Source organism: Plectropomus leopardus, chromosome 21, assembly GCF_026936395.1.
Source record: "Plectropomus leopardus strain MGB_pleo_1.0 chromosome 21, ASM2693639v1, whole genome shotgun sequence".
Classification (NCBI taxonomy): Eukaryota; Metazoa; Chordata; class Actinopteri; order Perciformes; family Serranidae; genus Plectropomus; species Plectropomus leopardus.
This window is the reverse complement of record NC_142196.1, coordinates 18,447,350-18,475,239: the sequence shown is the minus strand read 5'-3', so window position 1 is coordinate 18,475,239 and position 27,890 is coordinate 18,447,350. Positions and strand designations below refer to the sequence as shown.

The 27,890-nt window shown below is 37.0% G+C and overlaps 1 protein-coding gene across 5 annotated transcripts in view; it reads left to right on the top strand.

Annotated features, from left to right (window-relative positions):
• The first annotated feature begins 1,707 nt into the window (after nucleotides 1-1,707).
• Nucleotides 1,708-27,890, top strand: part of LOC121960388 (uncharacterized) — a 53,291-nt gene continuing 27,108 nt past the window's right edge. Inside the window, exons 1-6 of one of the 5 annotated variants that reach the window (XR_006106975.2) lie at nucleotides 1,717-2,079; nucleotides 2,677-2,741; nucleotides 4,726-4,783; nucleotides 5,438-5,506; nucleotides 22,250-22,322; nucleotides 22,428-22,593. Coding sequence is in view for 3 of the 5 variants with exons in the window: in XM_088071602.1 (XP_087927728.1) it covers nucleotides 1,947-2,079; nucleotides 2,677-2,741; nucleotides 5,438-5,506; nucleotides 21,130-21,303 (441 nt within the window). In the remaining 2 variants the exon portion in view is untranslated. The other 4 variants (XR_015775270.1, XM_088071603.1, XM_088071602.1 and 1 more) reach the window with 4 other exon arrangements.

Here is a 27,890-nt window from a genome sequence, read left to right as displayed (position 1 = left end):
TGCAATGTGCAGCTGTTGCTGCATTGAAGGTATCAGGCTAGTATTTATAGTAGTGCACAAGATATACCAAACATAAAAATGGCAAAGGCCAGTGCTGCTGCCTTCAGCGCTCCATAAGTTTCAGGTTAAAGGTGCCCAAACTTGCATTTTCCATGCTGTTTGTACACGCACAAGGCTGTGTACCCAGTTTTCTCAGTAACTGAATGCAGGTGCATACCAATATGTATTCCACATCTTATTAAATATTTGCCCTTAACAGCTGTTTCAAAAACGGTATGAGATATTTATGCTCCCTGGATTCACTTTCCCAGGAATTTTGATTTTACTTCCAAATAGATGTGAAAAGGGGAGCTGTCACACTCTATTATGGTGACCTCAATGATTCTGTGCCCTATCCAAATCCAGCGGTTTTCCATAACAATGCAAATTAAAGGGTGCAAAGCCGAAGGAGACAAGACTTGTTATTTTCCATCCAAAGGACAGAGGTTCTTTACAACAAACTTGTCTGTATGCTTTTAAATTTAATTCAAATGCCAACGTGGAAGTTGTTTTGTGCGAAACAATACATTTTTTGCTGTCAATTCATGAGGGTCAGCAACTGTCTTGAGAAAGTGATACCGGAGCGCTGGAGTGTTGCCTGAAATAGATTATTTTGTAAATGAAAGATTTAATCAGTTCATTTTTAAAAAATCATTATTTATTGTGTTTAGATGTAGAGTATAGTCCAAGTTGTAGCAGTATTCACAATGAGGGGAGGGCCAAAGGAACATGCATGTGGCCAGAACTATTAGCTTTAGAAGATTTACTTTTGAGAAATTTGTAGATGTCTTTTTCAATTGCATGTGGGAGACTGGGGTTTGAATCCCATAATTTTCCCTGAAAAATTAGTCAGTTGTGCTTCCATTCAGAGCACAATTATTATTCAGAACTTCCTGTTATTCTTTTTTGATATCCAACAAAAAATCCTACACCTTGCTGTACAGCATATGTACACTGTAGACCATTATCTATGACTTGCCCTACTAAAAAACAATATCTTTCTTAGCACTATCACTGTGCAGTGGACATTCAATACAAATAACAATTTGTTTTGTCTATGGTTTCAATTCTCAGCTGTTATTATATTTTATTCTATTTTTTTTGTATATATATTCCATAAACTAGAAAATATATTGAAAAGAAATATATATTTTTACTATTCATGCAAATAAATATGCTAGATAGACACTTGCACAGCAGGCATCAGTGAAAATTTGTTGATATTCATAAAGTCTATTTTAACTTTTGAACTAATGCAGTCATTTTAGTCAACTGTATATGCAACAAGGTAGTCTATTGATTTATTCACACAATGGCTCCTGCATATATCACTGGCAATTGTAACTGGTGGCTCTGGTGATTTAAAACAAATGGTACAGACGGATCTGTATCTGTTTAGGTTATATGCTTTTATATGATATGCTGTAATTTAAGAAACATAAAAAATGAAATTTTTTTTTAGTTAAATGTATAAGGACTATTTGATATACCATTAATTGTATAATGTATATACATATGTGATGTCTTTGTAACAATAATACCATGCATCTGCAATGACTGAATAGGCTGCAGTCAGTGACCCACATCTCAGTGCAATGAACTGCTTAACTCAGACTGTTGTTTTATTCAGTGCACTGTCAACACACGGGTGAGGAGGAGGAGGGGAGGGCTTTATACTTATCAGCTACTGTGATTGGTTGCTAGATTCGGCTCCTCTTCACCATTGGCTGCTCGCGCTGTCACTCCGGAGCTGTTATCGCCGCTTCCCGCGCCATTCGGCGTGCACGCGCAAGACAAGCAGGCACGTACCCGCTTGGAGACTGTCTGGAGTCTGTCTGAAATTGATAAAATTGGAGATGGAGTTTTACATCTGTTTGCACATTTACAAGGAAGCCGCCTGATGGAAAATGGGAAATTTTGCTCTCCTCCTCAAACGCCTTCGCCCACGAGACGCCACGCTCAGCCAAAAATATTTTTTAGATAAACGCTGTGAAAGTTTTTTCTCCTGCAGTCTATCAGCAGACAGCTCTTTATGCACAGGTAGGTAACGCAGGCGCCTGAGTGCAAGTTGGCTAACATACAGTGGATACTGCAGCATTACTCATTCGCCAAAAAAATTGGTTATTTCTGAACGTTAGCTGTGCGTTTTTGTTGAAAAACGGTTAGCTAGCTGAAAATTTAAAATTATTCTTTTATACTGTAACAAATTCGAAGTGCCCCGTTTATATATTGTCGTTAAATAACACGTATGAGGCGCGTTTTCTCATTTCGTACGAATTCCACACAGTAGCTATTTTGTTTTGGAGACTTGACCTCATTCACACTACTTCAGGAGGATGCGCAGGTGACGCACCTTTGAGGCACGTGAGGTTGTTGATTAACCCCACGCGTGCTAAAGCTACCTGTTACTCAGCAGGCACCTGAGGGGGCAAACCTGTCTTCTGGACTCATCAATAGTCATTTTAACCCTTTCATCTATACCACTTTTTTATGATTACAAAGCACCGAACAGTTATTTTAAGCACATGTGCAGATAATTAATCTAAAGTAACGTGTTTTGCCTTGGGGTGAGGTAAAATGAATCACGTATGAAATGTTGTTTTTTTTTCTTTTTCTGCCCTTGTTTATGCTCTGCAGGGGATCAGCCCTGGAGTTCAAGAGGAGTGCACCATCCAGGAGGCAGCCAGCACCAGCTCAGAAAGGTTGGTTGAGACAGTAGTAGTGATGTAGGGTGATGCTGCTTAGATTTAACAGGATTTATCAGACTATTGTATTTATTAATTTGTCATGATAACATCTCCCAACAATTTTCAAAAAATTTGCACTTTAACGCTTAAACAATTTCAGTATTTACCTCAAACTTCACAAAAGTAGCTCCAAAGTACATTGAAACATTATTTTCTTTTACATTATATTTAAATCTAAAGCGATGAAAAAAATATTTAAATGAAATTTTAAGTCTGGCTGCATCATAACTTTAAATGGAAAAGTCTACATCTTTTGTGCGTTGTTTTTACACATTCTCTGAACCTGGAATATTTGATGTGTTTGGAAATGTATCCACCAGAATTTATTTCAAACAATGCTTGACCTCACTTTTGAAGAGGTTAATTGTTGTATTAATTCCTAGCCAAATTTCAGAGCTTTTGTGCGTCACTTAGCAGCGATGAAAAGAGGGTAGATATGCATTTCACTTAAGTGATGTGTCAGTAAGTCTTGTGGGACGGTGCATGTGTACCTGATCTGCTGCTTCCTCAGACTCGTCTAGACGCTTTTGCTCTGTCACTGCAGTTGTCGGCAGACAGTGCAGTCATATGACTTAGGGAGCCTTCCTCCCTCCTCCCAGTGTCTGCTCTTTTGGGGCAAGATGGCTGCTATAGCATTGTTGTTGTCCATGACGTATATGACTTGATGTGAGGGGAGAATACATTAGAAGCATGATGATACGTTACACTTCAGTGGAACAAACCACAGCTGCTCCAGCATTTATTGGACACAGAGGAGACAGTGAATGTTAACTCTTTACTGGGTTTTTGTAACCTAAATTTTATGGCGTTTAGTTGATTGGATGATAATTAAATCACTAGTTTCCATCCTGGGGTCAACACAACCCAATAAATAGATAGTTTGAATGTTATGATATAGTTTTCTTATTTCTGTAGCATTGTGAATCTGTCTCTTAGTGGGTCGCTTGGTCGCCATTTTGTCTGATTCATCACTGCCAGTTAGTGCCAAAGGCTTCAAGGGTATCCCCAAATTTGCTGTGAGCAGCCAAAGTGTCTCTGCATATTATAAAATGTCAGCAGTAGTTTCTGATCTTAACAGGCAGTTTGAAAGAAATTAAATCAAATCTATTAACCGTAATTACTCAGCATTATTTAACATGCGGCAGTGTGAACACTAGAATAATTTTATGCAGTGTCAAAGTATATATATGAATGTTTTTCGTAAATTAAATTATAAATTAGCAACTGAAAAAACTGTGTATATTTTGGTATTAATGATGATAATCGACACAAAGTTTTTTATGTGATTATACAGAACAACCAGTCATCTAAATGATGATTATCGTTGTATTTTGAACTAACTACATCTAGATTGTAAAAAGTAAGTAACAGGTTTAATTTTTGTCTCTATTAACAGGTAGAGCTTTGTTGCCTTATGCTGAATTAAACAGTATAATAATAGCCAGTGAAACCTAATGTCATAATGCAAGACAATAGAAGATAAGCCTCATATGTTAATGTTTTCAAGTTTCAGTTTTATAAATAGCGATCTACTATCAAATTGATCTGTTAAATTTTACTTTTTAAATTAACTGCTTACAGCTTTAAAATGTCATTTATTGCACCAAGTAATAAGATGTGTTTTAAAAAGTCAAAGCACTTCTTCACAGTCCACTTATTCAGTGAGTCACTATTAACTTTGGCCTCTGAAAGTGCTCCCAGCCTCACTCTGACATTACAAGTTACTTTCACTCAGTGAGTCTGTGATGTTTATCTGTTTGCCATATCAGTGACCAGCCTGGACAGATCTCTTCATTATCACCTGCTAGTGCATACTCGTCTGCTGTCAGACAGCTCCTTTAGTCTCGTCTTGTCATATTCTTTATGGTTTTTGAGTGCTTGTTGATTATGTTTTCACCGGAGAATACAGAAATGCTTAAAGCATGCAGTATCTTTGCAGGCCTGTCCCAAACCTGATCCAGTGTCTGACAAAAATAATTGGAATTGCAATTAGAAAGGTAAGAAAATTGAAAAGCAGGGGTAACTTGTTGCAATTTCTTATTTTAGTTCTCCTAAATATATATAATATCAGATTATGCCTTTTTGACGTTTTGGCTTTCAATATTGTTTTCAAAACATAAAATGATGGTTATGCGTCACAAAATCTTAGTTTTCAGTTTTGCATGCAATTTATTTGATGTTGGTGATCATTTGTAATTTTTTGTAACTGCAGGTGGATGTGGATTTGTGTGCTTCTTGTGCAGATAATACAGCTTTCTTAAAATAATTTCAATTCCTAATTATTAAGGTTTGAATTAGATAAGTAATTTTATGTAAATATTATGAAATACAGCTCATGTTTTTTTTTTAACGATAACGATTAACACTGTTAAAAATTATTTGCTTTCAAATAGTCTCAGAAATTCTCACGACATATGCAATATAGTATTTATTATTGGGTTTCTTTTACTTTATGATTGCAAATTTAGCTTTAATGTGTTACAAGCCAAATCTACAAAACAAAAATGAAAACGCTTTTTAATTTGAAGCTTGTCCTTTAGGTTTCTCTGTGGTTTTTATTTACCCTCTCTGTGACAACATAATGTGTATCTAGACTTTTACCAAGCCACACAGTTGTTTGATGCTGTTTTTTTATTCTTTTATTCTCACAGGAGAGCCATGGTTCCTTGCAGCCTGTCATGCCTTCATGTCTTCGACGCTGGACTGTGTCCGCCCAAATGGTAAGATCTGTGTTGACCTGTTCATTAACGCACATTTGGGCACGTTAAAAGTTGAGAAAAAGCTATTCCTGGAATGCTTTAAGGTGCTGCAGTGAGTGAATGCGATTGCCTGAGGGAAATATCAGTCGGCTGCACAGACCAGTGTTTACAGAGGTTGAGCTCTGGCTCGCAATGCCAATTCTACATGATATGATGATGAGAAATGGCTAATCAAATTCGGTGCTGTCATTCACTCGTCAGCAGCTGCAGTCATTTTTTATTAACGTTGATTTGTGATCTCTTCATAAGATAATCATGGATATGGATCTCGTAACTTTCACTTGAGGCTTAGCCGGAAAATGCTGATGCAAGAAGGGCTCCGAATCTTCATCCTGTTTTTCTATTGGCTCATTGTCTCCACCCACAGTGCAGTCACGAGGTCTAACATCATGATGATGTCTGTAGAAAACAGGCTTTCATCTAGGCTCTAATGCTGCCTGAGCTATAATGAAAAGATTTCTTGGGTTATTTCTGTGCACATACAGAGTAGAATTTGAGCTTGTTTCAAAGCATTGCTCTATGCAACAGCAGCACCTGCCATTGTCTGTTGTAAAACGGCGGCTTGTTTATCTCACCAGCCTCTGCTGCGTAATGACGCAGTTCCCTTTGACATTGGTGTGGCATATTTTAAATCAAGGCCTTCACTGTATTTTAAGGAGTCTCCTGGCAGCCTGCCAAAACATGGATCCATTTGCCTTTTCCCTCCTAAGAGCACAACTGCACAGCTGTGACCCTTAGCAGGTCCTAGCCATCGATAACTCAAAGCCAGCGGCGTCCATTTTAGGTTTAGGCAGTGGCGAAAGAAATGAACTATAATCTAGCTTGTAGAGAAGAGAATCTGAGCTCAAAGTGTAAATTCAGTTAGGAAACGGCACATTTTTTGCGGAGTAAACAAACTTTTCAGTGAAACAGATTTTAAAATACTGAACAACGGTCACATGTGAAAAATGCTTGCACTGAATTGTGTTTTATGATTCATAGGTTTACTTTTTGTCAAATGCAGCGCGATTAATTTTTATTTGGATGAGCATTTTGATTTAAAATTTAATTTAGATAATTCATTTAATTCTGTATAAACTACAAATGCTTTTGATGGAATATTTATTATTTCTAAAAAAGCACGTTGATAAAAGCTCAAATAAAATATTGAAGCATATGTTAAATTCCACGCATGCAATAGTATACTATGGTAATATAATATTACCAGTATAAAGTGATATTAATTCTTCGAAGATGTTGTTCTGTTTATTTATATTTTTCATCGCAAAAATGATCCGAGTTCAATCTAAAAGAAAAGATGAGTGCAATGCAGTGTGCTTGAATTAAAAACTATTTTTAAAAGCAATTACATTTTTTTTTTAAACATTTGATGATTTAATCGCGTGAATTGTAATTTCCGCCAGCTGAATATTAGAAGCATAACTAGTTCTCAACATAATTAAATTGTTTTAGTGTATTTATTTTAAAAAATGAGATCAAAAGAATATACACACATCAAATAAAATTCTGTGTTATTTCAAAGGAATCGAACGTTGTAAACATTATACAAAACAAAATAATTTCATCGCTATTTCACCTGGAGTGCAAGCCAATATTAAAATGTTGAGTAGATATTTTATGTCCGATTTGAACGATCATATTATGCACGTATTATTATTCAATTATTTTAGTTTGTAAATCTTGCAAATCTGGTTTTGTTGTATTAAGACAACTAAATACATCTTGATGTATTAAATGTAATAAATGATTGTACTATATATGTGAGATATTGTGCTTACTAAAAAAAAGCAATATTTAATGCTCTTCTATATTTGCTTACGTTGAAAATTATTTTTCTTTAAAGGAACCTGTATATATTTTTAAAATGTTGTATGGGATTTCCACTAAATGCACTTTAAATTTAAAATCAGCCCATTGCAACATTAATTTAAAAGTACAGTATATTGTGAGGTTACTGCTGACTTGAACTGCTCACTGAAAGGTTTAGGTGACCTTTGCCCTCTTGAATGCTTGTTTTCGTCCACTGTTAAGAGCTCGTGTTAAAGCCAGACTCTGTTCTGATGCCACGTAACACAACAGTGGCTGTCAGTAACATATTAAGCTGGGCCTCTGCTCTGTTGCCATGAAAATAGGGAGAGAGAGAAAAGGCACTTTGGGTGCATGCACATGTTAGAGGCAGGTCAGAATCACCAAACTTACGGATTAACGTCAAATTGAGTGTTTTCCTTTTTTTTAATTTTATTTAATTAAACCTGTTGACAAGTTTACATCACCATTTTGCAAGCTGTACATGCACACTCAGACTAAACTATCTTCAGTGTGTCCAGACTTTAGAATAAAACCCTGATTTTATTAGATTTCTTTTTGATACTTCAGTTCACCGCAAATGCTTTTGATAATATTCCCTATTGTTTTTTTTTTTTTAATCTAATATTTCTGCAGATCAGTTACAGTTGAGTGCGTTTCCTTCATACTGTATTCATGATGCCCTAATATTAGAATAATAACACGAGAGACTTGTTTATAGGGTGCACCTCTGCTCAAACACTATTCCTGAGGTTTGTAATTGATCTTGGGCCAACAGTGAGATCTTTGCCTCGAGATAGCAGACCTTTGTTTATCATTAAAATAACCACAACACACCCCACTCACTGACTGTGCTGAGGTTTTGGATTTCAGGTGCAACCACAACATCAATATCAATGTCACATGAATATTAGATCCTCATTAGGAGGGGGAAATTGCAAATGAAATTGCACAGTGACTACACTGTAAATGTCGATTGTTTAAATACTTATTTTTGAGCCGTGTGAAAGGTAAGTAAATAACTTGATTTCTCTGACTGCAGTGTTGTGTGACTGCCGTGTGTTTGCCTGCATTTGTTTTCCCCTGTTTGTGACCCAGCCAGTCTTTGAGATGTGCACATGCAGCATGTCCGTTCCCACTCAGCTGCGTAGCATTGACAGCTTCAGCAATACTTCCTGTTTTAATTTGACTGCAAATCCACCAGTGACTTTGAAATGGAGTGTGCTCATCTATAACCCCCTCATAAACGGTACAAAGAAGGCGGTGTGAGGCTGCATGCCTGCTTAAACTGAACAGCAGCCTGAACAAGTACTTACTTTTCTGGGAACGAAACTTTTGGCCTGAGATGAACTTCTGCTTTTTTGCTTAACTCTTAACTTTCACAGAGTTCTCAGCACATACTGCTGGATGGAGAGCTCGCAAATAAAGGGGTCCAGTCCAGTCCAAGTTATCATTTTTCAACAAAGCATTTGCACATAATCATTTAACACACTGCACTGCACTTAATGAAGATTGTATCATTAGTCATAATAGCATAGTAAAATCATCTTATATGTGTGTGTGTGTTTGGACTTAGATGTCAGCTAAAATATGTTAATGTCTTTTTTTCCTTTTTCACACAAAAGCTGATTGGGGGAAGAAAAAAAAACACAGTGGTTGCCATTTGGGTAGATCTAGGTTAAGTGACAGTGAACCGACACATCAGTTCACTGTCACTTAACCTAAATCTACCCTTCTCTTGGCTGATGCATTATGCAGACCAGACAGACCCTGCTCAGCTTTGGTATGAAACGTTGAACACAGAGTACATAGTGTCCTTGACGTCCTATAGTTACTAGAGCTTGACCACTTCTGAATTTTATAGCCTGATAGTAATATTGAGGAGTACAAAAAAAATCTGATAATAAAAAATCAGCAGATATTTGTATTCTTTCTACATGTTTTTATCGCGATTCAATCAAAATTCAGATATCAGAGTTATGGCACAGTTGAACAATAATGTAATCGTTCTAACCAGAGTGAACACAAACATCTGGTCAGACTGTAACATGGTACCCCATGTTTAGCTTTTTTTTAATTGTATAACTTGTTTAATTAACTTTGAATACTGACTAAAGAGAGACAATAAAGTTATACATGTTTTTACCAAGCTGTCAGAGGAATCTTAGGTGTAAAAATATAATTGGGTGTAAAAATAAAATTGCAGCGAATACTTTTTATGATGCAACAGCCCACTTTTACAATAAGAGGTACAATCAGCAGGTCCTTAAAAAGTCTTAAAATATCTTCAATTTAATTTTCTAAATATTAGACCTTAAAAGTAATTAAATAGTCTTAAATTTGAATTTGTTAGAAAATTGCCGCAAACAGACAAGGTCAAACTTACAAATCTTTAAATCTAGCGCCAAACCTAATACTGTCTTTTGACTTTATACTTATCTGTTGTTAACCATACTGCATAAAACCTCTGCACAGATACATAATTACCTTTTATATTTAGCTGCAGTGCTTGAATAAGAAACAGATGATTTGTCCAGAAATCTGTCTTAAATTTGGTTAAAAAATGATCTTGGAGAGGTCTTAAAAAGCATTAAATATGAGTGTCTGACACCCTTATTACATTCTACAGTTGTGCACTTGGTCTTGTGTTGGTGCTGACAATATGTCACTGAATATTTTGTGTAAATGTATCCGTACAAGGGGTTTGTCTATAAAAGTTTTTTCCCGTTCTCTTTCTTTTTCTGCAACAAATATGTAAAAAAGTCCTCTAACACACCACAGCATTAAAATTGCCCCAGTTCAGGAGCTTTACTGGAAGTTTCCTTCCAAGTTGGATATGTGAGACTTGAGGGTATGCTTGCATTTTTCCCTAATTGGGGCTTATTTTAACACACCTGGACACACCTTCCACTTTGCCATTTGACCTTTTTGTGAATTAAGACGCCAAAGCAGAGTTAGAGTTCGTCAACCCCGCGGTACATCATAGCAAGGGAAGGCTGCACCATGACTAATTAGTAAATCTCACTTCTCTCTAAGGTGAAAAAAAATGATTTCCTTTGCAGGGAGGTTGGGGGTTGATGAGTAAATACCCACCTGCTCCAAGTTGCAGTAACCTAATAAGTCTCCCTGGACTTTGAAAGTGAATATTTCATATTTCACTGATCTCTAACAGCTTTTCTGCATGTCTCATATTCGACTCTCCATAAGCCATCTAAGATGGGTAAAAGGGAAACACAGACTGCAGGGTCTCTTCCCTGCCACACAATGGCGTGGAAAGGTCAGGCCTAATGAAGTCGGGGGTGTGACCCCTAGTATTCAGTGACTTTGCATGGGCCCCCATCCTACCGCTGCAACCATGCCGGTTAATCCCTTTTTGATCCTAATTGATAGGCATTAACATGATCCTTATCCAGGAGCTGTGTTTTGTCTTCCACAGCCCTTCTCTCTGGGTGTCAGTGACACAAAGTGTGAAAGCGTTAAACCAAATGTGAAATTGATATTTTTCATGTTTGTGTGCTTAAAATCTCGCTGTGTTTCTAAACACTCACACAAAAGTGCCCAGTGTTTGGCGTTTGCCCTTTGAGGCTCTTAACAGGACTTAGCACATGACCTCCAGAATCCGACTGTGATGTGAATGGTACCAGCCCATTTCCACTTTGTTTTCCTTTGAGTCCTTTTATCTTCATCACTGGGTGATTACTGCCTTTAACTGTTAACTAATTACCCTCTTTAACATGTTTGCACTAACTTTAAGTCAGGACCCATATCAGTTATATACAAGTGCAGACACTGCGTGATCCCCAGTTCCCAAGAGCTTTCTCTTAGTGACTCCTTCTGTTTATATTCTCTCATCTTTATACCTCAAACCCCATAAACCTTAATTGATTTAACAATTTATGTTAATTATCAGTGTTTACTGTTTTCTAGACCTTAATTAAACATTTTCGTTGATTCTTAGCTGACCCATTATTAGTTTTGTTTCATCAAAGCAATTAGAAGTAGTTGTCCATTTTACCGAACTATATTAGGACTTTCATATTGCAGTATCTACAATTTAAGGCTAAGCGATATGGAGAAAAATAGATATCTCAGCATATTTTAACATTTTATTTATAGAGATTTTTAGGTTTATCAGAGGACAACATAGGCTATAACCTCAAGGTACAAATATGTTCAGAAATGTAAAGAAAAACAGAAGAAAAATAAAGAAACAGACGGGTCCCAAAACAAAAAAACAAAAACACATGCATCGTAGTGTATTTAAGTACAGACCACCTGTAGTTCCAGGCCAGATGGAAAATTCACAAAGTTTATTAAAGGGGACCAGATTTTGTAAAATCTCTTATATCTCAGTTTTTGTTTTTTTTTTTAACCCAAAACAATATTGTTGGTTTGACTCTTGATGCTTTCAGGAAATATTTACACAGTGAGATTTTTGACGAATAATCATCAGTAATGTGGATATAATGTCTAAATGGTTAAAGGCAAATAATAAAACAGCTAAAACACTCTGGTAATTAAAAAAAATACACATTTTACTGCAATGCAGCCTTTAAAACCAGGAAAAGACAACACTTAATATATAATATCCAAAAGCTAAGATGATATCTAGTCTTATGTCGCAATCTTGACATAATATTAATATACTGCCGTGCCCTACTACAGTATACTAAAATTGCATATTTTTCTCACATAATAATAATTTTCCACTTGGCTCTATGTCAAAAGAAACTGCTCTTTATTAATTTTAACAAATTATTTCATCATAAAATGCCTGAAACTGAATCTAGTCTTGAGTGGTGAGTGACTGACAATAATGCAAGAGATAAATAATTAATAATTCAGCAAGTTTAGAAGTACTTCACAAAATGAAGTTCTCACAAACGCAGCTTTTTATATTTTCATAAACCAGTTGCATAGAAATCATTTGATTTGTTGTGATGTGACTGCTGTTTGTTTTGGTACAATATGAAGCTTTAATCAGAAATTAAGGAAAGGCGTAGATTATTGGGGTGAACACGGTGAGGTTTGAGCAATGCTGGAGCTTGATCCTAGGATCAGTTTGTTTGATATTACAGGGTTTTTTTTTAATGTTTGTATATTATAAAAGTGTTTGTAAGTGTATAAATGTGCATGAGGACAACTTTTTCTTTTCAAAAACTTAAACTTTCAACAGGAAATAATTTAAGTTAACAATAACTTTGTAATTTTGAGCCACGTTCAGTCTTAAAATGATGACTACATTTAGAGAATGGTCTGACCTGCTGCTGTCTGTGTACCTTCAAGTTTTTTTGTTGTCATTTTCCCCTCCCCATTTTTACAAGATTAGAGCAAGGTAGTTTGTAGAATTTTATGCTTGTTTATTACAACAACACAGTATCAATGAGATTTACATTAAAAGATCAAAATAATGACGATTAGTGCTCACAAGGCATGTTATGAGAATAAAGATTTTTTAGAAAAGTAAAATTAACCCTTGCAATATTTAAGAACTTTATTCAGTGTGGAATGAGCACATTAATTGAGCCACTGCACCTTTACAATTACATGTTTATTCTATATTTTATATTTTTTTCACATGTACGCATCTATTTGCATCTGATATTAAGTTTTAATTCTTCCATTTTTGCCTATATGTGATTTGATTTTCTCAGATGTTCTGAAATATTTTTTATACTCCTGGATTAGCCTGAAAATAAGTAAATAGTGTAGGCAAACACTGACTAGATAGCTGCTGAAAATGAGCATGATTAACATTAGTATCCTTGAACTGATGCTAAGCCACAGTGACTTATGTTATATATTTTTTGCTCTTTTTAATATGTCTAGAAATTGTCTGTTTTCCCATAAATACACGTTTATCTAAAAATTAATAAATAAATCTGCAGGTTTTTAAGCCTTTATATGGCCAGCCATATGTGTGATCTTTTTTTTTTCTCTCGGCACTCTGAAACCTGCACAATTAAGAAGCATGTCTCTCCATTGTGCTCAGCAGTGTGCAACAGCCCACTTTAGCTGGAAAATGCCAGGTGTCGTGTTGGTTCTTGTTGGTTTCACACAGCGACTCGAGTCCCTCCCTGGAACGCAGCTCTGAGGTCTCCATAGGATTGAGTGTTATTTCCAGCTTGTTTGTTGCAGTGAATAATGAGTACTCTGTAAGGCCTGATGACATAATTTGGAGATTGCTATGGAAAAATAACTAATTATCGAGCTATGAAACTACAGATTGGGACTACGTTCACGTACTTCACTTGACTGGCACCACCTGCCCTCTATATGTCACACTCACTTCACTTATCCCACAGTTGTGAGACCGAGCTGGTGTCTGCCAGTTATGTGCAACCCCCAGCAGACATGAATCAGTAGTGGGTTGGACTTGGTAATGCTTTTGTTATTTAGATTTTATTTACCCACAAACAAAAGATTAGCAGTAGATGACAGACAGGATTGTGGAGAAGGCATTCAGTAATAGCAATAGGAAGAGAATTCCCTCCAGTGTTGCTGCCTTCACTGAGACTGTAGGAAAGTTGAGAAAGTCAGAGCTTTGGAGAGAAAGTTCTGGAAGTATTTGTTTTTAGGAGCGTGTTAGTATATGTGGTTCACTGGACGGTATTTGTCAGATGTGAAGGCTTGACCTGCCGCTGGGTTCTGGTTTTCTTGCATTTGCTCTAAAATATTTCAATGAGATGTTTTGGGAATAGACATTTAGCAGGGCAGGAACATGGTGTATGATCATATGCAGAACTGTATGAGGAGTTTACTTCAGTTCTGGCTCTGGCTGTGAATCTCTTCCCTCTACATTGTTTTTTTTTTTTTTTTTTGCTCCTCACTACCTGCTTGAAAAAGTGGCAAAGTAGTTCATGAATATAAAACAGTTTTCTGTTTGTAAGATCGCCTGAGTAAGTTTTACAAGTTTTACAATTCCAGCGTTGCACTGATATAATAAGGTCAGGGTTTCTGTAGATCCTTAAAAGGCTTTGAATTCATGAATTTCAAAATAAGGCCTTAATTGGTTTTAAAATGTCTTAAATCTTTTTTAAGACTTCAAAGGTCTTAAAAAATGATAAAATTTGTGATTAGTTTTTTACTGATGTTGCATTGTAAATTTTTTTAAAGCATTGATAATGTTTATGCCTCTTGCGATGACCTCACGCAGGTCTGGATAGTGGAACCAACGACACTCATATTTTGTGTCAGAGGATCCACTGTCTGTTAGCTAGCTGTCACTCTCTCATGGATGACATGAAGAAGCGACAATTCTTTGAAAATTGGCTTCTTAACCAAGATTTTGCAGAATGCCTGACACTTGTACAAGGCAATGCATACTAGGCTCTTTTATGCAAAAAGTTTTTCAAACTCAGCACGCAGGGAATCACAGCCTGTTTTCATTCACAACTCATTATATATTGCTGCTTCATCAGTAATTTTGATAATTATGTCTGACACTGATGCAAAAAAACCCTTTTGTGTCAACAAACCCCGGACTTTCACCCATGAGCCCAGTGTTCACTTCCCTCATGAATGGTGAGCCGCATGATGTTTTTTTTTTTTCTTCTTAACCTAATCACGTGCTTTTCTTGCACAAGGAAATTAATGTAAATACAAGGTATATTCCTGATATGTTTTTTTTTTTTTTTTTTTTTTAAAAGAAAAGCTGTATGCATCTAACTAGCACAAACAGTACATTTCCTGTGAAAATGAAAGTTTATTTTGAAAAGATACAATGCATGTCCTGGAACATGAACAACAGACACAGGAGGATACCTTGTTTGTCATATGTAGACATGAAAGTCCACTGACCAAGCAGCAATATTTACCAAGTTTGGATGAGAGCGTTTTGGGAATCAAGGCTTTCGAATCCCACATTCGGAGTAAGAAACACAAAATCACCAAGAAAAAACTGCCAATGAAGGGCAGGTATTTTCCCAAAAGTCTTGTTTTATGCACATTTTATGCAAAACCTTGCCTAACCCTACATAATTGACATCAGCTCATGTATTTTTTTCTCCATTTTTTGCAATTGTAAAATTGGTCTCAAAATTTCATTCAGAGTGGCATTAAAAAGTCTTTAAAGAGTCATAAATCAAACTTGCCCTAAGCTGCAGGAACCCTGGATACATTAGGTGATTTTCTAAATAAATTTCAGCTGTGTGGATAATAGATGATGCCTATAGTGTGCAAATTCAAAGTCTGATTTGTGCACATGTGCAAATGTAATCTTGCAGCATTATTTTTTTACCTCCACAAACAGTCTGGCTTTAGCTGCCGTGGAACTTTGTATTCTCTTCTGGTTTGCAGTTTGTTTTTTTTTTCTTTATTTTATCAATAATTGCAAGGCCAAAAAGTACTTCTTGAGAAAACAAAGAACAAAGAAAAGCAACATCATCCATATCACGTTTGTGTGTGTGTGTGTGTGTGTGTGTGTGTGTGTGTGTGTGTGTGTGTGTGTGTGTGTGTTAGAGGTTTGACTTCCAGTGCTGAAGGAACCAAAGCAGGTGCAAGTGTGCTGCATCATTACAAAGAACAACCAGTATGGTTGACAACTGACTGTCCGAGCCATGCTTCTGCGTGTCAAACCCTTGTTGAGTGCAAGTCAATACAGCAAGTCTTGAGCATTACAGAGCAGTTTTGTGCCTCATCTCTGAAGTTTGGAACTTTATTTGGTATTTTGGGGGAAAAAAGCCTCTTATTTTTCTCTTGAGCTTTATCTCAAGAACAACAGACAGATCACAGCTCCTCACCTGCTTCAGTTTATTCTCTCCATATTGTTCTTATATGAACTCCTCTCGTAGAAATGACACAGATGAAGAAATCAGATGTAAAATACTTTCAGGTTGTTGCTGCATCTCAGCAGGGATGAGAAGAGCTTGTTGTCATGTGTGAAGAAGTTCTTTTAAGACATTGAAGTCTGCAGTAATTTCCACCCTTCTCAGGATATAGCTGTCAAAAGTCACACCAGCAGACTGTCAGTCAGTTTATTTTTATGAATCGGCTTATTTATTTGTGCAATTTGACCATTTTCAGCTACTCAGATATGCATCTATAAGCGTGTAACCACAGTTCTTTGCTTATTTTCTTCATTTCATGCATTTCATTTTGATTTTAACTTATTTATACATGGATTAGAAACAGACAAGTGAAAGTTTGGGCCTGGATGTGATTTATAATGATGAAAAGTAGGAAGAGAAAAGGTCGATAATTATGACCCGTAGATAATGAAAAGTTAGAGGGCAAACGATTCACCAAATGTAGAAAATGTGCTATGTCAGGCCGGGGTTACTGTATATTTAACACTGAAGCAAAATTTAAGAAGATATTAAAATTACATGAAATTTCAGTACTTAAAATCAGCTTTACATAATTTCTCCGCAGTTTAAAGCTAATAAGAGAAAAATCGTCTTTAGGTGCACAAGTTTTACCTTGGATACTCTGTGTGTCCTAGTTCTACCAGTATTATTCATATATCTTATGATTCATTAAAACATCAATTTGTTCTGGCAATACTATTAATTTGGATTTCATTAATCCTCCAAATCTACATTCAAAGTTTGGATGACAGGTCTATCTGAAACCTTGAACATGTACATTCATTTAAAGCTGAATTATGTGTTGTAGCTGGTTACATTTACTGTAGACCTGCTTTGTGCACATAAAGACGCAGTTTAAAGAGATAAACACTCTTTACGATCATGATTGGTGGACAAAAAGACACATCTGTTGGACCAACTTTATTATCCCTGTCATCTGTAGTTGTTAGAATCATATAATGTGTCCAAAATATATATTTTGTAAGGAAAGTTTGTACTTCTTTCCACATTATTGTTGCATGGCTCGTGCCAGTCAAGAGCCGAATTTAGATTTTCAGCTTTGTTGTGAAATCAGTTTTCCAAACAAAGCCGGTCCCATATGGCCAAGCTACTCAATCTAACTTAACTTCTCAATGCCGCACATTCACCTTTCTCCTGACAAAACCATTCAAGATCAAGGGCAGCATCACCTTTGCCAGTAATGAGGTTGTTTATTTACCAAATTTCCTTGTGGACTGTGAGAGAAAAACAAGCCATGCATAGCAGAGCATATAATCAGCATTAGCAAAACAGTGCTCCAAATGCTCCAAGTTATACATATTGTGATAGTTTAACGGTGTGCAGCTAACCTGAAGTACCTGCATGTTAAACATGTAAACCTTTCAAAGAGGCTGCAGGAGTGAACAGACCACATTATTATAACCTGAAGTCGTGCTGGATTTTTAAATTGGACATGATCTTCAGAAGACAGAAATAGACTTCCAGACTGGTGATTAGGAATTTTAAGGCTGTAATTTAAAATTAGCTGGATTCCCATCTTGATAACATTTGCTACTTTATATTCATCACGTCAGATATCTTTGACATAATCAAGATGATTATGTCAAAATACCACAACTTTGGCAGCAAAGATGTCCAGCTGACTGATAGCTTTAACAGTAAAATCCACTCCTCCTTTGATTATACTTATGCTAGGTAGTTATTCTAGTATTAATTTAATGTCACTCCGTTAGTAACACTGCACAGGAGAGAAAAAATAGCAGTAAACACTTAAATAATATAATAATAAAATAAAGTAAATAATCTTAACTCTGAAGTAACTTCATCACGATTGCCAGGAATGATACAAATGTTTGTAATATAATATCGAATGCCAGCGGTGAAATGTAACTGAGTACATTTACTCAAGTATAAACTTGAGGTACTTGTACTTTACTTGAGTCTATTCTTTTAATGCCAATTTAGACTTCTACTCCAATACATCATATTGTACCTTTACTTCACTACATTTCTGAAAGCTTTAGTTACTGCATCAAAAAATAAAAGTTTATAAAACATGACGTTTTGTTGGTAATTAAAGTACTCAACAGTTAATACAAGTACAGCTGCAACAATTAGTTGATTAATCAATTAGCCGATTGACAGAAAATTAATTGCCTTTATTTTGATAAACATTTTGGGTGAGGTTTTTTATTTTAGATTTTTCTGCAATGGGTACTTTTACTTTTCATACTTTACATACGTTTTCCTTACTATACTGTTACTGAAGTAACCTTTTGTAACCTTAAGTAACCTTAATGCAGTACTTTTAGTACTTTTAACAGTATAATACAGAGTATTTTCACAGTGTGATAAAAATATATGTCGTTTTTTATTTTATTTTGAATAATTTAGAATTTCTGGGGTGTTTTTTGATCATTTTTCTGCATTGGGTAGTTTAACTTTTAATACTTAATAAATGTTCCTGATTATACTTAGCCTGCTTCTCACAATGTATGTCTTCTCAATCTGTTATGTAGATATTAGTACTTCTACTTAAGTAAATGATCTGAATACTTCATCCGCCACTGTGGAATGCTAGTTAGATGCCTTTCCAGCTATAATAGAGGTCTAATAATGAGCTCTTGGATTTCTGGGAGTTTTCGAGGCAACATGAGCTGCAATTAGGCCAAATAATCTGTGCCCAAACAGCAGCTGCATCGGTTAAAAAAAAAGCCCCAAAATGATTTGACATGTGAAAGTCATGACGCCATGTGCAAAACACTGACACACAGCTTGGACAAAGTGGACTGGGCTCAGTGTGGCATTGACCAATATGTGACGGACATGCAGCATGCAGGATATTTGAGGCTGCAGACGCTGTTAATTGGTAATCAACCTAATGGGACACACCTGCAACATTGCCGATTTACTGAATTCAAAGTTTTGCCTTTTTTAGTTACGGTTATGTGTAATGCATTATGTCTTTAATTATTTACCTCTTTTTATCGACTGTATTGTATTAAAAACTCAAAACTATCGCATAAATTAGTATTTTTCTTCTCATTTCCATCACAAATCTTTCCACGGTGTCCACAGTGGTCCAACACAGATGAGTTTAAACTCGTGAGGAGCCTCTGGGCATTGATAGTTTGCAATAATAATGATGTATGTGTGGCACAGTTCTCTATTTGGTGCACAGCAGAATTCCATTTGTGCTTAAATCCGTCAATGATTTGCAGACCTGCTCATCAGAGCCCTTGAACACTGCTGTATTTGCTAATTTAGATTGGCTTCCAATCTCTGCGTAAATGTGTGAGGCTTTACTGTATGTTTGCTTATCTGTCCAGCCATCCCATCTATTCAAACAGCGTTCTTTCATTTAAGGCTGGCTGGGCTTTTTTTTTTTTTTTTCCTGGGACCTTTTCTGTTATTTTGGGACCAGATGGCGAGGGGCACGGAAGCGCCTCTTTTGTCCAGGCGCCCCAGTGAAAGGAGGCTGTCCTCCCTAATGTAATCAGCGGCACCGGAAGGGTCCATTTTGGGCTGTGAAAGAAGACAATCGGGTCTGGACACGTCTAGATTACAGAAACGCAGAGTTCATCTCTCGACCCTGCCCCCTTTGACCAAGGCCCTGGCATGGAGGATCCTCATCTTTGATCAGTGGAGGGTGGAGGTGCTGATCCGACCTCACGAGGGCCAAAGGCCACCCCCCCTCCGCCCTGTTTACCCTGCACTTGGCTGCTGCTGACACCTCCTTCCGGAAAGAGCCAGGGGGTGGTGGGTTGCTTTGGGCATGGGGGGGATACCATGACCTGTCTAGACACCGTTGCTTGTTGCCCTGGTGTTGCCAAGGGGACATGATGAACTTTGACCTCAAATGTAGTTGGTTAGGAGCCACTCTGGTCATCCAAGGAAGGCATTTTTTTTCTTTTTAATTTTCAGGGTTGGGGGTGGGGAAATGAGGCGGGGGTACGGATGTGACCCACATAATACACAATCTGCGTTGAGGGACCACAAGCATGAATTTGTTGGCAAAACTTCCTTTTTTTATTTTTATATTTGTGTGGCATTTTCCGTCAGGTTACAGGACGTCAGAGAGCAGCTGACAAATTCCTTTTGACTCTGAAACGACAGTGTTACTTTCCTGAGAATTCTTTGTTTCTTTGCTTTATTTCGTCTGATCCCACGATGACCCTCTTGGAAGGAGGACTGATTTAGTTGTTTTTTAATTTTACGACATTTAAAGGAAGTCATGCTTTTTTTGGTTCCTAATTTTTTTTTTTCATTTTGATACAATTTTTTGGACATTTTATTTCTCATGCGCAGTAAGTAAACATGGAATTTTTTTGTTTTATTTTTTGAAGTATTATATTCAACAGGCAGTTTGTGGGTAAAACAAAAAATATTCTTACATTGACGTGTTTTTTTGCAACATTGCTGAGTAATACTCATCATCCTGAACTGTTTTTTTATGTTTTATCTTGTTGAGCCAAGACAATTTTCTACCTACAGTAATTTTGCATTCTATTTAATTGTGTATCTTTATGAAATTAAATTTTTGTTTTGCTATAAATGATGGTATTGTGTAGCAGATATGCAGCCGTTTTTCACATGCACCTTTCTCTTTATTTGTACTTGTGCAGAGCTTATACATATTTAAATGGAAAAGATTAGAAAATGTTATCAATTTAAGATTATGAAAACTGCAATGCAATACACAAGGACACAATCTGTGTGCAGCATACAGTATTAATGTATACTGAATATTTTGAATTTATACCAGCTAATTTTACAAATCTGATCTAGAAAGAAGTCTAGAAAGTTTTTGCAAAAAAATAAGCATGAATATATCTTGAATTGTTTTCACTTTGTCAGAATAACGTAATTTGTGTGTGTTTTCTGTAACAGAAATGTTCCGCCGTGCATGCGGCAAAATGTTAGCCTATCCTCCATCTATTAATCACATGACGCACTTCGTCCTGTACCTAGAGTCTCCAGTTTTGGCCTGCACCACAACGTAACCCAATGTGCGAATTGGCTTTGATGTTGAGGCTGTTCCTCAGGAGTGGGTGTAGTGATTCCACCATCATGGCCGCTGCTACCAACCCCGCCCTCTCGCCTGCCACTCAGGAACAGTTAAAATGGCAGCATGCAGCAAAATGAGTGAGAGGGAGAAAGGGGAGAGACGCCCACTACTGTGAGCTAATGCACGGTCGACTGAGCCGCGGCTCGCCTTGTATGCCAACTCAAACTGAGATGATTATTTTTGGTGTATTTGGCCGTCTGAGAACAATGTAGAATCTGAAGAAGTCTAGACAGGTAGATTGGGCTGAAATCAGTGAGGGTTAACCTCTTCTGTCGCCGGTTTATCCAAAATGAGCAGTTTGATGGTGCTCTGTTTCCAGCCACAATATGTCCATGTGTAGAACTAAATGCCGCCATTTCTTTTTCGTTTATATGGCTGAGTGTTTGAAAAAAACATCCAAACATAATAAGCGAAAGTGTCGTCACTGCATTTTCATCAAGCAAATGCAGCCAAGTACAAAAACATTTATGCTAAATATGCTTTTCTGGAGTCAATGTGACCGTTATTGGAAAATGTTAACATATTTTGAACTCTTCACCCAGGTCTCTGGCCGGCTGCCATTTTATTCTCCAAATTATCCGTCTGGCACAGGAAACGGACACTCGCTGATTATCACGGGGGTTTTCTTCTCTGTTGTATCTATAAAGATACAAAAACAAGCTATAATGTTCATATACTGTACATGTGCCTAAATTGTAATATGCTTTAAATTTGGACGTCACCATTGGCCATTGCATCATCTGTATTCTGAAGTGGTTTAGTACAGTATCTCAGTGACTGTATTCATTTTTAATGTAGAAAGAACAAAGTGCTATGATCACTGAAACCCTTTGCTCTTAGTCAAACGCCTGTATGCATGTGCTTATTATGTCATCTACTTAATACCAATTAAAGCCTATACGCTACACCAACTCAACGCCGTTTCAATGAGCTAGAGACCCATTTAGAATGGATCACAGAGCGCACATGTGTGTATGCAGTCTCAATGAAGAAATTACACCCAATCATTATAAACCTTTGCAGGTCTTGCTGCCACTTCTTAACAACTCTATTGCAAGGCACCCCACATCCGAACTGCAGAGTGGAGAATTTTAAGGTAAATGTCCAAATCTTCTATTTTTAGGTCTTCCTACTCACACTGAATGACATTTTATTATTGGCTTTTGGTTTGAATGTGTGTTTTTTCCCCTTCCCTCCACAGAGTAGAGAGCTGGTGGTGGACTAGGAGGAAGATGTCATGGTTTTTTGGTGATGATGTTGCTGCTGTTGATGCAGCGTCGAGCTCTCACTTTGTGCCTCTGTCAGTTATGATGCGTAACCACAAAGTGAGTGACAGGCCGGTCCCCGGGGAGAGCAGGGGGCCTGAGGTGAGTCAGATGTATCCTTGACCCTGTCGAGCTGTGTCAGCAAGCTACACAAACTCTGTAACAAAGGCCAGAAATGGCATGACTGTACATTGTACATCTTAATTTAGTATATAGAGGAAGAATGTGAGATACACCAAGAAGCACAAGCAGCTCTACTATTTCTGTTCAAAAGATCTGTTTTTCTATGCATAAACTCCCTCAACTTATGAATAATGAAATTATAATGCAGCATATCACATTACAGCTCTCATACCTTTGATACCTTTGATACCTTTGCGTGCATTTGTTTCCTCCAGAGTACTAAGTGTTTTTAGAACATGAACTTGCAACTGATTTTGGTAGATATTCAGCATTGTTTACTTCAGTGCATTACAGTACAGTATTAAACACCCAATGCACTTTAAGACTTTTAAAAAAAGGATGTCAGAGAAAAGTGTTTTTTTCTGTGTCAGGCTATGAAGGCGGGTCTTGTTTTTATAGTGTGTTTATTTTGAGGGTTTTGTTTTGCTGCATACCTGTTTTAGCTAAAATTTTGATTATTTTTTAAAGTTTGATCACTTTCAGAGTTTTAGGGAGCAGGAAAGTAGTCGTTTGTAAAATTTTTGGTTCTAATTATACAAGAATTTGAGAAAACTGTTATAAGGATATTTATCGTACATGATGCCAAACAGCCAAAGAATCTTAAGTGTTCAACTGCAAATCAATTGCAACCCTGAGCGATGAAATACTTGCAGGTGATCCAACTTTAGAGATATGGTATTGCGTTATTATAATGAGAAACATTTGGAAAGTTCTCATCTACATTTGGGCATTGCTCTACCTTTGCATTTGTTTCAGAATGGCTAATCAGTGTTCAATAAAACTTTTCCCTAATCCAAATGATTAAGACAGATGCAATATATTATCAGTTTATTTTATTCATGCATTTCTTATGATGTTTTCAATGTAACATATACAAAATTTCAAGGAAAGAAAATGAAGTTTCGTGTGATGCATTTTAAACAAACTTATAACGTCTAACGTCGTATTGCAATTTTTATTGTTTTATTTAGGGCTGAAAAAATTAGATGATTAGTCCAACAGAAAATTAACTTATGACAACACTGATTATCGGTAAGTTTGAATCATTTATAAAGCAGAAATGCCAAACTTTTACAGATGCCATTATCTAAACCACAGTAATTTGCTGCCTTTCTCTTTTTTTATGTCATCACAAATTTGATATATTTGTGATTTTGACTGTTACATGGACAAAACAAACAAGAAGATGTCACCTCATGTTCTGGAAAATTGTGATGAGTATTTTTTGGTATTTTTTCTGATTTGATAGACTGAACGATGAATCATCAGTCGACTAATCATACATGTAAACAAACAAGTCTGTAATGAAAATAATAATTTGTTGCAGCCTTTATTATGTTTACATAAAAAACAATTACAATCTGTTGACATTTCACATGTTTAAGTTATTATTGTTTTGTTTCGTGAGGAATATCTGCCTCCACTTGCGAAAACGGCAGAATATCCATATATAATGAAAGTTAGTGTTAGTTTACAGTTTTAGAAGTGCTTGTTGGGATCTGTTATAGCAGAGTTACAAGTGTAACAGCAGTTCATTTGACCAAAGCTGAAGTAAAGGTCATTTTTGAATGCAGTCAATGAAACAGTCAGTGTTTGTGAAACAATTGATGTAACCTGCATCAACATTTGCACATTTTTTCAATGTGCAAATGCTCTTTAATTTCAGCTTTTAATGAAGAAATGTATCCTATAATGTGATCTTGTTTCTACATTTTGTAGACCCCCACTTCCAAAAAATCTTTTTTGTGACACATCTGTGATTCAGTCAGCGTAGACCAGAAGTACTGCTGGTCAAACTATGGTACAAACAACTTTGTGACATTTAATGCTAAAGGTTCCACGTTGCAATTCGTTCCTCTAAGCAGGAAACATCCACTAAAGAAACCCAGATATGGTCGCTACATGGGAAAAAGGCACATGGAGACTTGTTTTTCCCGAATTCTGTTAAGCGAACAAAAAGAATCTTTATTGAAAAAGTCTTGCATCTCTTTTCAAGGGTCGCTCAAACAGGGTGTGTGAAATGAGAGTTGCCTGGGTGTGACTTTTGCAGAAAGCATCCGCTTGCTATTGTCTGCCTAGTCAACTTCTGCAGGCCCCAGTGCCCTGACTTCCATACATGAGAGATCAAGGGTTACCAAGGTGCTTTTGAGAACGGAGGGCTCAATGTGAGAGGGGACAAACCGGTCCACAAAATACTCATTTCCTTTGCATGTTAGGTGCCCTAGTGGGGATTCAGACGGGGTCACTGACACAGCCACTGGAGTTTTTTCTCCTCCATCGTTGTTCTTAATGAAAACTGTTGCTCGCCTTTTCACTGGCTTGTGACTGCTATCTGCCGCCTGTACAGTACGCGGCTTGATAATGTGCTGAGTTTGCCCAAAAGAAAGTTTGTTCAGACTCTGGCTGTTTATCCGGTGCCAGACAGAGGCACCTCATGTAGAAAAGGTAAAAGTAATTCTGTCCACCTCTCATTCTTGCCAGAAAGTTCAGTCACTGAGCCACGGCATTAACTTGTATTCTAACAAGATTAAAATATATTCGTCCTGGGGATTAGCATAGTTAGGTGTCCTTTTGCCTCTTTTTTTCCTGCACTGGTGCGGTGACAGTGGGCTTTGATCTGTGTTGCGAGGCAAGAGTCCTGGCTTGGACCTAGCCATTCGAGTGCCAAGTGTGAAATTGGCCTGATGTCATCCCCATTCTTCACCTTTTACATCTTTCACCACTTTAATTATGTTTCCGCCACAAAGCCTAGGCACCTCTGAGCAGATTCCACTCTGGCCGTAGGAAGCATTTAGAAAGTGGGTAAATGACACAGTAGGGGAGGGGGAGGATGGTAGGAGAGGTCATAGCAGGATGGGGCCCTTTTGTGTTTAGAGGTAGACATTGATACTTTCCTGATGCTCACTTCCATTTTTACAGCATGAGAACTTTGGGAAATTGTCATCAGAAAATCATTTTTATTCTAGGCGTTTTTCAAAACTACTCCATCCTGTTCCAGAAAAGATGTTTATTTCTCAGCACCATTTACCCAGATCACTGATGACTTTTACTGTCATATATTACATTTTCCAAGCAATGCAAGCTTTTCGGTTAAGTTTGAGCAGTCAGAGGCCCAAACAAGGACCACATCTGGTCACTTGCACCTCAATCTCACTTTTAGTGATGAGATAAATCATTCTCCGGTAAAAAAAAAACCCAAAAAAAAACATTTGTTCCAAGAGAATGTGCCCATGCACCCGTACAGCTCCAGCTATTGTTCATGCATTGGTGTCCCTATCTGAACTTCAGCGAGCTTCTCCACCGGTGAATATTTTTGATGAAGGTTCCTATTGATGCGTTGAATGAAGGCCCAAAACAACATGTGCATATGCGGAGGAAGAGAAATGAATGAAGTGGATGTGTGCGTGCCAGGCAAGAATAAAATAAAAGCAAGTGATAGTAAGATGTGTGTGTGAGGGAGGGAGAGAGTATGAGTTAGTGAGTGAGAAAGCTGTGTGTGGAGAATGGGTTACTGAGGGACGGGAGGGGGGGAAACCAGCCACCTGCAGCCATGACAGGCTTTGACCTTCATTGCTCTCTCTCCCTCTCTCCAGTGTGTCTCTCTCTCTTTCTCTCCCTCTCTCCACCTCCCTCCCCTCTCTCCTCACTCTCTCCTTTCGACTCCCATTTCTGCCTTGTGATAGAAGCACAGGCTCTTTTCAAAAGCGGCGAGGAAGACTGACCGTCACAGAGACAGTGCTGGGAGCAGCCCTATCCGCTCTAATGCTAGTCACTGGCCGTTAGACATGGCGTTCAAAGACTAGCGGTGCAAGTATGGAAATGCAGATAAGGCATTGTTGAGGAAACATGCCTGGGAATTGTTCAAGGCTTTCCCTTGCATAATGTTTGGATGCTTTCGCAAATGTTTTAATCTCAGGATCCATGAATTTGATCCTCCATGAATGTGATCCAGAACCGCCCCTAGAATGAGTGGGTGTTTGCATGGAAAGGATTGTCATGCTATGCAAATTAATAATGTTTGTGATTGCATTTGTGGATTTTTGACATCTGGCAGGATTTATTTAAACTTTTTTATATATATATTTCTCTTTTCTAGCTAGAAATGCATTTGTTTTTCTAGATTTTAATGCCTGCAGAAGCTCGGCATTGATTTAAGGTCACATTTGCAGCTTCAGCCAGGCTCCAGTTTTTTTTTTTTTCCTGTTTTAATGACAATAGATATCACATAAACATGCCAGAGACCTGCTTGTGTATAATCTTCAAGGTTTATTTACTCTTCTTTTGCAGTTTTCAGGAGGCAGTTAATTACACAATTAATACATGATACAAATTATGTACATTTATACCAAAGAATACTCCCAACATAAAATAAAAAATAGCATTGTATTCTACAACTCTGTGTTGTAATTTTATTTAAACATGTTCATATATAGATAGATATACGCTGATGAGTAAATTCATAATGTCGTACCAGCAGTTTTTCATAAAGGCATTAAACTTGAATAGTCTGCATTTGAAGTAATACTGCTTCTCTGATTTCGGCACAGTTCTGTTTCATAAAAAGTTCACACTTGAACTTTAAGGCAAAGTGTGTTTCTGTTTGGTGGATTTTAATTCACACACACTTTTTGCAGATACACAACAAAAACACTTTGAAAAGGCAAAAAGTCCACAATTTGGTATGGATACAGTCTAAAACTTAGCTCGATCATACTCCCCGTTGATAAAGACCAAAGTTTATAAACACAGTTATTTGCCCAAGTACAACAAATTGCAGCTTTCATGCAAAGGCCCCATAAACTATTTTCATTCACAAAAAAGGAAAACAAAAAGAAGTTATTGCAAGATAAACAAGCAGTGTAAACACCTCAGATATCTACTCTAAAGCAACACTGGTCATTGGATAGATTTTTTTTTCTCAATATAATCTATATAAATACACATATGAAGTCCTTTCAACAACGATAAGAGATTTCCAACATTTGTAATACAGTCACTGACGGATTTGCCTTCTTTTATGATAAATGGATATGTAATAAAACTGTATATAGAGAAAGATTTAACAAGAACATCCAATAACCTGCTTTAATAGTCTATACTCAAGAGTGCGCAGAATGGTTGTCATCATTGTCTTTATGCTACAGAGTTGTTCTGTGACTTTATAGGCAGCATTATAGCCTTCAATTCAGTTAGCTACAAAAAATGATTTATATTGC